This window comes from Ornithorhynchus anatinus, chromosome 6 (genome assembly GCF_004115215.2).
Source record: "Ornithorhynchus anatinus isolate Pmale09 chromosome 6, mOrnAna1.pri.v4, whole genome shotgun sequence".
Taxonomy (NCBI): Eukaryota; Metazoa; Chordata; class Mammalia; order Monotremata; family Ornithorhynchidae; genus Ornithorhynchus; species Ornithorhynchus anatinus.
This window is the reverse complement of record NC_041733.1, coordinates 13,795,443-13,808,753: the sequence shown is the minus strand read 5'-3', so window position 1 is coordinate 13,808,753 and position 13,311 is coordinate 13,795,443. Positions and strand designations below refer to the sequence as shown.

At 49.9% G+C, this 13,311-nt stretch overlaps 1 protein-coding gene across 1 annotated transcript in view; it reads right to left on the bottom strand.

The window, feature by feature from the left end:
• Positions 1-11,686, bottom strand: part of MPP1 (membrane palmitoylated protein 1) — a 54,732-nt gene extending 43,046 nt beyond the window's left edge. The window contains exon 1 of the mRNA XM_001513172.4: positions 11,494-11,686. Within this exon, the coding sequence (XP_001513222.1) occupies positions 11,494-11,595 (102 nt within the window). The 5' untranslated portion in view covers positions 11,596-11,686. The remainder of the gene's footprint in view (positions 1-11,493) is intronic.
• Positions 11,687-13,311: the final 1,625 nt, after the last annotated feature.

The following is a 13,311-nucleotide window of genomic DNA, read 5'->3' as shown; positions in this document are numbered from 1 at the left end:
TTGGCTTCTTGATGCACCATCTTTGGCCACTGAGGCCATCCCTCTTCCTCTCTCTGTCCTGCCAAGATGCCTGCCCAACAATGAGGTCTCTGCATCATGCCCTAAGAAAGCAGGAATAATAAAGTTTTTTTGGATTATTTGTTAAACACTTGCTGCATGCCAGGCACTGTACTAAACACTGGGATAGGTACAAGATAATTGGGTTGGACACAATCTATGTCCCACATAGGGCTCACAGTCTCAATCGCTATTTTACAGATGAGGAAATTGATGCACAGAGAAGTGAAGTGACTTGCCCAAGGTCACACAGCAGCCAGTTGGTGGAGCTGGGATTAGAACTCAGGTCCTTCTAACTTCCAGGCCTACTAGGTCAGGCTGCTTTCTAAAGTTAGCAGCTCACTCTAGTTGTCTTTTAACATCTGGATGTCAAGATGCAAAGGTCAAGTTAAAATGGTAAAGACAGCCATTACCAACCTCTCAACCCCGCTCCCCACTCCCAACCAAAATAAAACAAAAACCAAAGGTCAAGGAACTACAAAAGCAATGATGTCAGCTTTAATTCCCAGAGGCCAAGGAGAAACTACCCAGAAAGCTCACCTACTTGTCTTTCATTCAGTAATATAACCAATCAGTAATATAACCGGGAGTGGCAGATAGTACCTAGAAGGGTTACTGGGGGCATGAAGTGTCACAAATGGAAACTCCAGACCTTTGATCCTCAAACCCATTTTGTATCTAAAGAGGCCTTCCCTGACTAAGCCCTCCTTTCCTTTTCTTCAACTTCCTTTATCTTCAACTCCCTTTTGCAACTTCCTTTTGCAACTCCCTGACTTGCCCTTTATTCATCCCCACTCCCAGCCCTCCAACATTTATGTACATATTTGTAATTTATTTATTTATAATCATGTCTGCCTCCCCCACTAGACTGCAATGTGTCTGTAACACTGTTTTCTCCCAAGAGCTTAGGACAGTGCTCTGCTCACAGTAAGCACTCAATAAATACAAGCAACTGACTGATATTCCCTCAAAAATCTTTCCTCAGCAGAGATGTTCATACTGAGCATGTGAGATTAAGAAACCTCAGGCTGGGCTGGAGTTGGCTGTTCTGGAGTTGCCCGGCCTTCTGGCAAATAAAAAATTAAAAAAGCCCGCTGTTCCCTCATTCTCAAAACCTCATGTGGTTCCAGGAAAAATGGATTCTGAACCAATGAGGCAGTCGAAGTCATCTTGGTGAAAAGGAAAACGAGACAGTCCCTTAGTGGGCTGAAAGAAGAGAACTGGCAAGAAGAAAGGACAGAGAGAAGGTACAGGCAGGCTGGTTGAAACCAAAGCTTCACTAAGACTTGGGATTGAGACTGTGGGACAGGGACTTCTCTGTGTCTCACTTACCTCATCTGAAAATGGGGACTAAGACTGTGAACCCCATGTGGGACAGGAACTGTGTCCACCCTGATTATCCTGTATCTACTCCAAAGCTCGGTACAGTATGTCTGCTACATAGCAAATGCTTAACAAATAGCATTTAAAAAATAAGCCCGTTACGAAGGTCAAGAACTGCAGAGAGATTCATTTAAAAAGTGCGGTAACCTGAAAATCCAACTGTACGAACCCTCTCTCTGTTTAGAAGGTGATAGCCTTTTCCTCCAACTACAGCTGTGGCAGTTAAATCTACTGTATAAGGAGAGTTAAACTTGGAACTAGAATACACATTCTACCTCAGAGTGGCCCATTCCCTGGTGCCATGAGGCTAGGAAAGATCATTTGGGAGCACTGGGCTTGGTGTGTGTGCTGGGAGTTGTTGGCGGTGGGTGGGGGGGGGGGAGTGAGATAGTTTTTATGACTTGAAGAGATGTCACTATTGGCTTTACATTCCACTTGAATCTAGGGTCAGTTAGCTCTGCCTTTGGATTTCTGTGGCCTAGCTGCTCTGTTAGAGTTTCATTTTTCTACAAAAACGTTCTGTCCATGATTCCCCATTCCTCAAGAACCTCCAGCAGTTGCCCATCGACCTCCGGATCTAACTGACTCCTTACCATTGACTTTAAAGCACTCAATTACCTTGACCACTCCTTACCTCACTTCTCCTATTACAACCCAGCCCACACACTTAACTCCTCTAAGGCCAACTTACTCACTGTACCTCGATCTCCTCTATCTCACTACCGACCTGTCACCCATGACCTGCCTCTGGCCTGGAACGACCTCCCTCTTCACATCCAACGGGCAATTATTCCTCCCACCTTCAAGGCCCTGTTGAAGGCACATCTCCTCCAAGAGTCCCGCCCTGCCTAGGGCCTCCCTTTATTCACTCCTCAAACCCCACAGAACTTGTGTACATACCCGTAATTCATTTATTTATATTAATGTCTATCTCCCCCTCTAGACTGTTTGTTATGGGCAGGGAATTGGCCTGCTCATTTTGTTGTATTGTACTTTCCCAAACACTTGGTACAGTGCTCTGCACACAGTGAGCCCTTATACGACTGACTGAGAGATCCGCCTATCTGTGGATACCAGCACTGGAACTCTCCGGCTCCTGCTCTGTGCCATCCCACTGAAGCAAAAGGCGCTCCCAGAGGGGTAGGGACCCAGGTTAACATTTCCTGAAGAGCAGAAACCTTGGTGAGAGATACGGCAGCTTTTCATCAAGTCCTTCTGGCATGGAAGGTCAGGAATTTAACAGGCAAAAAAACCCACACCAACTTGCTCTTCCCCTGCTCGCGGATGGCGAAGAAAGGATACTTACTTATGATCGATAGGCTACAATCAATGGTATTTGAATCTTTACTATGTTAGAACATGACACTAAGTCCTTGGGAAAATACAATTTGAGAGAGATACAATCCCTGCCCACAAGAAGCTTTTATTCTAGAGGATCATGGTACTGGTGCTTTGAGATATTTTTACCTTTTACTATTCTACCATACCTGCAGCCTGATTTTCTTTAGATTTCTCCCAGTTTTTTTTTTTTTCACAAGAAGCATGGCCTAGTGGAAAGAGCACAGGCATGGGAGTCAGAGAACCGTGATTCTAACCCTGGCTCTGCCATTTGTCACTTCAGTTGCTTTGTTTGGTGCTCTGCAGGCAGTATTCAATAAAAACCACTGATTGATTGCCTGCAGTGTGAATTTTGGCAAGTTACTTAACTTTTCTGTGCCTCAGTTTTCTCATTTGTAAAATGAGGATTCAATTCGTATTCTCCGTCCTACTTAGGCTGTGATTCCCTTGAGGGACAGGGACTGTTCTGACCTTATTTATCTTGTATCTACCCCAGCCCTTAGTACAGTGCTCAGATATTTGTAAACTCTTAAGAAATATCATAACTATTAGTATTATTGTTGGCTCACGATCACTTGCGGGTACTCTCAACCTACTGTCCGATTATTCCAGAAGAGGACTCTTTTAGGGAGGAAAGAGGCCCTTCAGAAAAGCCAGTACTTGACAGGGAAATGCTCCAAAGCAGAGTTTCAATTGGGAATTTCCTGCCCCAAAAAGTGTCCTGGCCCAGAGGTAGTGACCCAAATCAGGTGCTTTCTAAACAACACGGAAAGATAGAAAGGCCCAGACTGATGTCTCTGTCTTAGCACAGGCAAACCAAGTCCAGCTGTCTCAGAAGTCAAATCAGTGACATTTACTGGTATTTACTGTGTTTCCTATGTGCTGTGCTGTGCTAAGCACCTGGGAAATTATGATAGAGTTGGAAACATCCCTTCCCATATACTCTACAGTGGGGAATAGACATTAAAATAAATTACAGATACGAAGGGAAGCAACAGACTATCAGTGCTGTGGGAGGGGGGTGAGTATCAATTTGCTCAGGAAGATGTAAGTGCCTGAGTGATGCAGAAGGGAGGGAGAATTGGGAGGGGAAAATAAGAGGATAGTCAGGGAAGGCCTCCTGGAGGAGATGTGATTTTAGTTGGGCTTTGAAGATGGGGACACTGACAGAGTGTCGGAGGTGAGGGGGCTCAACGGGCAGAAGGGAGGGCATGAGCAAGGGGTCGACAGTGAGAAAGATGAGATGGAGGCCTAATAAATAGGTTGGGGATTGAGGAGAGAAACGTGCAGGCTGGGGTGTAGTGGAAGAGGAACGAGGATATACATTTTCTAATAGCCAGAAGGATGAGTTCTGTCTCCAGACCTTATTCTCAGTCTGTATAAAGGAGGATGCAGTCTTGGGAAGGAAGTGAAATTATGAAGCATTACACCCACCAAAAGCCTTTACAAAAGTCATTCTTAAAATTTGAGGAGTACCAGCAGAAAATGGTTATGAAACCAATTCAATAACAAGAAGGGGGCACTTAGAATATAAGCTTCTCATGGGCAGGGAGTGTGTCTCGGAGTTGTTACATCTTCCAGAATGCTACTACAGTGAGTGCATTCCACACAGTGGACTCTAGTATAGGGGAGGCTAAAGGAGTGGGTCATCAGAATTGGTTGCAAAAGAAGGAATGGTGCTTTGAAAGAATAGCTTTGCACTTTTTCCCCCAAAGTGTTTCAAAATTATACGCTTGCTCTTTAAATACAAATTGATGCTTAGGTCAAATGCCACTGGGTTTCTCATTCAACCCAGTGAATGAGTTCTCCATCTGCTTATCAGCAGCACTGACATCGAACTGAAGGACAACTCTTTTGGTTGCAGGAAGGGAGGGAGAACTTATTTTTCTGTCAGCTCTATTTCCCAGAGAGATGGGAAGGGAAAAAAAATTAGACTCCACTTGGAATGACTGTCACATGGGGCAGGTTTTCGACTCACGTGTGATATTCTTCTCTTATTTAAGAGCAGAGTTTCAGTTTTTAAAGGAGTTCCTCTCAGATGCGGGGAGTTTCAGAATAGCTCCACACAACTAAAGTTAGCTGACTCTTACCACTGCCTGATCACAGTTTTGCCCTTTTATTCGGCTGAAATGAAAAATGCCTCAAAGCTCCATCAATCCCAGTCTCAGACGACAGTTTCAAAGCAAGGCAAGGAATACTTTCTGGGAAATCCGTCTTCCTTCCTCCGCCAATTAAGCTGTTTTTCTCATTTCCTACAGTGGCCGACACTCTCCCTCCCCTCCATTCAGCCCCTGAATCGGCAAAGAGTGAGATAAGCTGGTGTGCCAAGAGAGATGCCCGCCCCGGTTTTCTAGGATTCGAGGCCACAGCTGCTTCTCCTGAAGCCAGCCAGCCAGGCTCTGGGAGTGGGCCCTCCCCTCTGAGACTCAGGAGCTGAGTCAGCTCACGTGCCGAGCAGTCCCAATTCAGATCAACTGATTTAGCAATAAAAAGCAAGACGGAAAGTTTCTACTGGACGAGTGGCGGGTAGTTTCCAAGCCACGAGAGGGTCCTGCTCAGGAAAGAAAGTTACAACATAGGGGTCTTGGGGTGGGGGGGGGTGGGGGAGCTTCACCTACCTTCTTGGATCAATCGTATTTATTGAGCGCTTACTGTATGCAGGCCACTGTACTACGCACTTGGAGGAATACAGTCTAACAAAATTGGTAGATGCATTCTCTGCCCCAAACAAGCTTACAGACTGGAGGGGGAGCTGGATGTTAATATAAATTATGAATACGTACATAAAAAGTACTGTGGGGCTGAGGGAGGGGTGAATAAAGGGTGCAAATCCAAGTGACACTGAAGAGGGAATGAGGGCCCATTTGGGGAAGGCCTCTTGGAGGAGATGTGCCTTCAATACGGCTTTTGTGGATGGGGAGATAATCGTCTGTCCGATATGAGGAGGGAGGGCGGACCAGGTCAGAGGCAGGGTGGGGGCGAGAGGTCAGTGGCGAGATAAAGGAGACTGAGGTACAGTGAGTAGGCTGGTATTAGAGGAGAGAAGTATGTGGGCTGGGTTGTAGTAGGAAATCAAGGAGGTAAGGTAGAAGGGGATCTTGGGACAATTCTCCTACATTTGGAGCCCCTCCTAAGATTCACTGTACAACTTTCAGACCACACCCCTTAGTAATTTCTGCCTTATCCCATAAGTAACCCTGTGTAAATAGCGACTGTAGTCCTCTGTCCAGTTTCCCTCCTTCAATCTGCTGAACTGGCACCTGTGCCCATTAATTACTTTGTTATATTGAACTCTCCCAAGAGCTTAGTACGGTGCTCTGCACAAAGTAAGCACTCAATAAATACGATTGACTGACTTGATACGAGAAGCAGCGTGGCACAGTGGAAAAGAGCACGGGCTTTGGAGTCAGGGCTCATGAGTTCGAATCCCAGCTCTGCCACTTGTCGGCTGTGTGACTGTGGGCAAGTCACTTAACTTCTCTGTGCCTCAGTTCCCTCATCTGTAAAATGGGGATGAAGATGTGAGCCCCACGTGGGACAACCTGATTCCCCTGTGTTTACCCCAGCGCTTAGAACAGTGCTCTGCACATAGTAAGCGCTTAACAAATACCAACATTATTATTATTATTACTCACCCCACCCTCAGCTCCACAGCACTTATGTATAGATACCCAGATTTGTTTATTTATATTGATGTCTGTCTCCTCTTCTAGACAAAGCTCCTTGTGAGGAGGGACATGTGTACAACTCCATCGTATCGCACTCCCAAGCACATCGTACGCCACTCGGCACCCAGGAAGTGTACAAGGTTCTGCACACAATAAGTCCTCAGTATCACCGGTTTGTTCAATCCTCTCTATATCTCTTCACCAATTATATTTGTGGAGTGCTTATGTATGCAGGGCACTGTACTAAGCACTTAGGAGAGTACAATATAACACAGTTGGTAGACATGTTCCTGCCCACAGTTCTGCCCCAAGCATCCCATCTCTCTGGGAAATAGAGCTGACAGAAAAATAAGTTCTCCCTCCCTTCCTGCAACCAAAAGAGTTGTCCTTCAGTTCGATGTCAGTGCTGCTGATAAGCAGATGGAGATCCACTGGGGTGAGTGTCACTCTGCATACCGGGGAAACTTTTCTGGCCACCTTCTTACAACTAAGTCAAAATACTCTTCAAGCCAGAGGCTATAGACTACACTCCTACTTCTCTTCAAATCCACAGCACACAACCCCCACACACATTTCCCTCCTCATTTTCAGTTTCACCACCCTGTGAAACCAACTGCAGCCAGGTTGGCCAGCTCAAAAATCTGCTGGTCACTGAACAAGCACACAACAATTTACTCTAGAAGTTAGAGGGATAGCTTCTCTCTCCTGGTCTTTTATGGGAGCCCATTTTTTTTATGGTATTTGTTAAGTGCTTGCTGGTCTAAGTGCTGGGGTAGATACAGTTAGGTTGGATACAGTCGCTATTCCTCATGGGGCTCACAATCTAAGCAGGAGGGAGAACAGTAGAACTGAGGCACAGAGAAGTTAAGTGACTTGCCTAAGGGCACAGCAAGCAGTTGGCAGAGCGGGGGCTAGAACCCAGGGCCGCTGACTTTCAGGCCCATGCTCTTTCCACAAGGTCACTCTGCTTATCGTGGCCTATTGTGACAGCAACCTTATCATTCTCCCAGGGTCAGCTTTATAAGCAACATTCCCGGCCTTACTTTAATTTCATGAGAACGACACTCTGGCTTCTACAGAGGAAAATTATTTACGGGGCCCTGTGGATTTTTTCTTCTAACTGCTTTTGTCTAGATGTTTCAGGCTGATGGAACAGCTTTGACTCCTGAGTCTCCTTTGACTTGCCTTCCCAAGCGGAACCACCTATAAATAATACACAAACCTAGAACTGCAGGTGGGGAATAAGATCTTCATTAACATTTTGGGGAGCAGACCTTTCATTTTTAAAGATTGAATCCTAGATTACATGTAAACCTGCAGGCTTGGAAGGCAAGGAAAGGGACAAAAACAAGTGGTTAGAAAGCTGAAAGGACACTTGCTTGTTCTTTCATGTTTCAAGATTTTTTCCCCATTTTTGTTAAAATGGGCACTAATACCCCGAGGCTAATTGGGCTGGCCGGGTACTTCATGATTAAGCGTGTTCAGCCATATTTTCATGTGAACAGCTGTACTAGAGGAATATGGAGGGGTCAATAGTCATGAAGAAGAATGTTTACAAGCAAACCGAGTGAGTGACAGAATGGCACAAAGTCTGTTCAAAGGGGAAGACAACAGGCAAGCAGCATGACCTAGTGGAAAGAGAAGCAGCATGGCCTGGGGGGAGAGCACAGGCCTGAGAGTCAGTAGGACCTGGGTTCTAATCCCAGCTCTACCACATTTCTGCTGTGTGACCTTGGGCAAATCACTTCGCTTCTCTGTGCCTCAATTCCCTCATCTATAAAATGGAGATTAAGATTGGGAATTCCATGAGGGACATGGACTGTGTTCAACCTGATTAATGAAGCTAGCCCAGTACTTAGTACAGTGCCTGGCACAAAGTAAGCAGTTAAAGACCATTCCAAAAAAAAAAAAAGGCAGAGGATTAGATTTCAGGAGATCCAAGTTCTAATCCCACCTTCACCATTTACCTGCTGTGTAAATTTGGGCAAATCATTTGACTTCTCTGTGCCTCATATTCCTCATCTGTAAAATGGGGATTAAAATTCTGTTTTCCTTCCCCCTTAGACTGAGCCCCATGTGGGCAGTACTGTGTCTGATCTGACTATAACTATCCCAACATTTAGCACAATGCTTGGCACAAAGCACTTACTACCATAATATATTGCAAACAAAACTGATTTGTGAATCTGGCCAGATGTGATCATGGACCGACATCAAAACAGGAAACAAGACACAAATGATCAGAAAAGCAAGCCTAGGGGCTAATCTGGGACCCTCTCCAGTAGACTTTCAGAGAGCATATTTTCATGATATTTATTAAGTGCTTACTATGTGCCAGGTCCTGTTTTAAGTACTGAGGTAGATACAAGCTAATCAGATTGGAGATAGTCTCCATTTTACAGATGAGGTAACTGAGGTATAGAGAAGTTAAGACTTACTCAAGGACACACAGCAGAGAAGTGGCAGAGCTGAAACTTCAGGGAACCCATTAAAAAAGCCAGAGAGATAGGGTGGGGGTAGGTAGGGACTATTTTATAACGTTGTGGGGGGAGGGAGAGGGCAGAAGAAGAGCTGGAATTAGGCCGCACTGCTTTTCTACAGCCGTGTTTACCCGCTGTTCAAAAAGATCTTTTAGGACCATGTCTATTATACTGCACTCTCCCAAGTGCTTAGTACTGTGCTCTGCACACAGTAAGTGCTCAATAAAGATGATTGATTGATTAACCCTATCCAGAACTTTTACTGAGAGAACGAGTAATCATAACTTTCAAGTCACTTTAGCCACTTGATCCAAGCTGTTTGTTCCCAAGAAGGAAAACATAGCCTTAACCTACATTCAACTCTCCTTAATTCTGGCTCCTCTCCGGGGTTTGGCAACACAGTCCCTCTTATTTGCTTCACCCATTGGCCCATCTTGAAGGCTAAGAGTCATCAGCTGTGTTCTGATCACTCCCACCTGCCTTCCTCTTCCAATCATCAAAGACGCACAAATCTTTTAGGGCCTTTCAACACATTTCCCCAGGGCATGTGCACATAAAACTACAACACAAGTGCACCCCCAGGCCCCTCTTACACTAGCCAAGTACCTTCCCAAAGCGGTTTTACAAACAAGTTTGGCAACTTAGGGGGACGGTCACCCTCGTAAGTGCTGAGTTGCATATATGCAACTATCTGAGGGTACTGAGGCGGGCGCTTTTGGAAGCTCTGTCCTTCTGGGAGGTGGATTCTTGCTGAGGAAAGAATTTTGAAATGAAGTCCGAGAGAAAGGGCTTGAACCCAAAACACAACAAAAAAACCAAACGCTGGCTTGTTTCTTTAAAGTTTCTGGGACTTGAAGCTAAGTACCCAGACTCCCATCTGTTTTTTCAGTAGCAAAGAGTAGGCCAAAAAGCATAAAGGGTTTGGAAAGGCTTATCCAGCTGTAAATAAATCCCGGAGAGAGAGAAAGGCTGTGTTCCTGCTGGCCGACCGGCACGGTCTGCTTGGCCTTTGGCCTCCCAGGTGCCTTCTGGCCTGAAGAAACCCCCTCACAAGGTGGAGAAGGGGAAACTTGCTTATTCAGTCCTGAATGTTGGCTTTCCCTGGCCCCTGCTGCCAACCACAGATGGAGGACTCTCCAAGGCCAGGGTGGGTGGACGGACGGACGGTGACACCGCCACACCTACCCACCCCTTCCCCAACCCACAGAGCCGCTCCGAGACGGGATCCCGAGGCCTCCCACCATTCCGGTTCTCAAGTAGTCCCTGCTCACGGCCCCCCACCCATTCTCCCTTCTAGAATGTCGGCCCTCTGTGGGCAGGTATTGCCTCTCTTTATTGCTGTTCTCTACTTCCCAGGGCTTAGTATTCTGCACACAGTTAGAGCTCAAAATATATGATTGAGTGAATGAACGTATGAATCTCTCCCGTGATTTCAAGGGGGTCCTGGAAAGCATCATAGGCCTTGGTACCCAGACACCTCGGGAAAGGCTTGACTTTGCTGCTGTTTTTCCCCAGCCTCAGTTGCCCTGCAGGGAGTGGGAAGGGACCCCTCACCCCAGCCGTCCTGTCTTCAGTCAGCAGGTCAGGGACTAGGCAGGGTTGTGGGGGGGATTCCTCACCCACTCCCTCCGAATGATCCTTCTGCCCATATCCCCCCCACCCCACACCCCAAACAGCATGGCCTAGCACCAAGAGCCCAGGATTGGGAGTCAGAGATCGTGGGTTCTAATCCCCGCTCCATTTGCCTGCTGTGACCTTGGGCAAATCACTTCACTTCTCTGCGCCTCGGTGACCTCATCTGTCAAATGGGGATTGAGACTGTGAGCTCCATGTGGGATAAGTGACTGTGTCCAACCCTAATACCTTGTATCCACTCCAGAGCTTAGAACTGTGCTTGGCACATAGGAAGTGCTTACGAAATACATTATTATTATTATTATTATTATTAAAGAAAACAGATTCTTGCCAGTGCCCTGCAACCTCAAGGGAAATTGTCCGAGCTGGCTGCAGCCCCTCCTGCCCCGACTCCCTCAGGAACAGATGCTGGAGCCAGGGGTCCCGGGGTCCCCCTCCCCCAGCTCGACCCTCCCTAGGCCTCACGGCTGCGCTGAGCGCTCTGTTCCCCGTCTCCCCGACCGTCCTGGGTCCCCCTAGGTCTCCCCAGGCCCCAGTACTGCGCTGAACGCTCTGCTCCCCGTCTCCCCTGGATCCCTCCAGGCCCCGGGGCTGCGCTGCGCGCTGTGCTCCCCGGCCCCGCCGGGTTCCCCCCCCCCCCCGACCCCGGGGCTGCGCTGAGCGCTGTGCTCCTCAGCCCCACTGGGTTCCGCTGAGGACTGTGCTCCCCGTGTCCCCTCGGTCCCCCAGGCCCCGGGGCTGTGCTGAGCGCTCTGCTCTCCGGGCGCCCCAGGTCCCCGGATCGCGCTGAGCCCCCCTTATCCCCGGGCTGCGCTGAGCGCTGTGCTCCCAGGCCCCCCGTGTCCCCAGGCCCCCCGGACTGCTCTGAGCGCTGTGCTCCCAGGCCCCCCGGGGCCCCGGACTGCGCTGAGCGCTGTGCCCCCCGGTCTGACCTCGGGCTTGGCGCGGTTGTGCAGCAAGTGGTCCAGGTAGAGGTCGGACAGAGCGGTCCGCAGACTGCTGGCGCTCTCGCTCCGGCTGCACTTCAGCGTCATCCTGGGCAAGGACACCCCCCGGGGCCGGGGCAGGGGCACCGAGAGGGGCACCGGGACCGACCGACCGACCGACCGACCGCCCACCCGCCGGGAGCCCAGCAGAGGAAGGAACCGCCGCCTTCCAGCCGGGGAGATCCGGCTCCGACGGGGGGGAACACCCGGACCCGCCCCCTGCCCCTGCCTCCGCCCCTTCCTCCTCCTCCTTCTCCTCCTCCTCCTCCTCCTGCGGCGGGGCCAGATGGTTGGTCCTCCCCCGGACCCCTCGGCCCGTCCCCGCCCGCTCCCGGACACACACAAAGGGCTCCGGACCAACCTGCTCTCCCAAAGACCCCCCCCCCCCTTGTCCCCCCAGGCTCCAGGCCTGCGCTGACCGTTGCGCTCCCCGGCTCCCCAAGCCCCGGGGCTACACTGTGCTCCCCCAAAGAACCCAGGTTCCCCCAGGCTCCAGGCCTGCGCTGACTGCTCTGCTCCCCCAAAGCCCCCTCCGGATCCCCCCAAGACCTAGTTCTGAGCTGACCGCTGGACTCCCCGGCCCCCCAAGCCCCAGGCCTGCGCTGACTGCTCTGCTCCCCCCAAGCCCCCTCCGGACCCCCCAAGCCCCCTTCGGACCCCCCAAGCCCCAGGCCTGCGCTGACCGTTCTGGTCCCCGGCCTCCCAAGCTCCAGGCCTGCACTGACCCCTTTGTTCCGGCAAAGCCCCCCCCACCCCGGCCCCCCGGCCCCTCCAAGCCCCAGCGCCGCACTGAGCGCTGTGCTCCCCGGTCCCCCAAGTCCCAGAGCTGCACTGAGCTCCCCCAAAGCCACCATACCGTCCCCCCAAGCCTCAGGGCTGCGCTGAGCCCTCTGCTCCCCTAAAGCCCCCTCCATCCCCCCAGACCTGCGCTGACCCCTGTGCTTCCCCAAAGCTTCCCCGGTCCCCCCAAACCCCAGGCCTGTGCTGACCGCTACGCTCCCTGGCTCCCTCTTAGTCCCCTCAGTCCCCACCCCCAAAGCCCCCAGGCTGCCCGGGCCCCAGGGCTGCACTGAGCCTCCCTCCAACCTCCAGCCTCCCCTCTGCCACCCGACCCCCTCCTTCCTCCCATCCAAGGGGTGAGGGGCAACCCCTGTGCTGACCCTTTTGGCCTCGAAGACGGTTGTGGGCAGGGAATGGGCCTGCTTGTTACTGTAGTAAACTCTCCCAAGTGCTTAGTACAGTGATTTGCACAAAGTAAGCACTCAGTAAATACGATTGAATGAATCATTCCCTCCCTCCCCTCTCTTCATCCATCCTTCTGCCCCCAACTGCAGCCCACCCCCCACCCTCCCACGCTCCGTTCTACCCACTAGGATGGCTCATCTTCCACGGCAGGGTGGCTAGAGCCCAGGCCTGGAGGGCAGAAGTCATGGGTTCTAATCCCAGCTCTGCCACTTGTCCGCTGTGTGGCCTTGGACACGTTCATTCATTCAACCAATTGAGCGCTTAATGTGTGCAGAGCACTGTACTAAGCGCTTGGAAAGTATAATTGAGCAATAGGCAATCCCTACCCAACAACGGGCTTACAGTCTAGAAGGGGGGAGGCAGACATCAAAACATGTCAACAGGCATCAGTAGCATCAATACAAATAAATAGAATTGTAGATATATACTCATTAAAACAAGTAAACAGGCATGAATATAAATAAATAGAATTATAGTTGTGTACGTATATACACAAGTGCCGGGGGGAGGGGGGTGGGA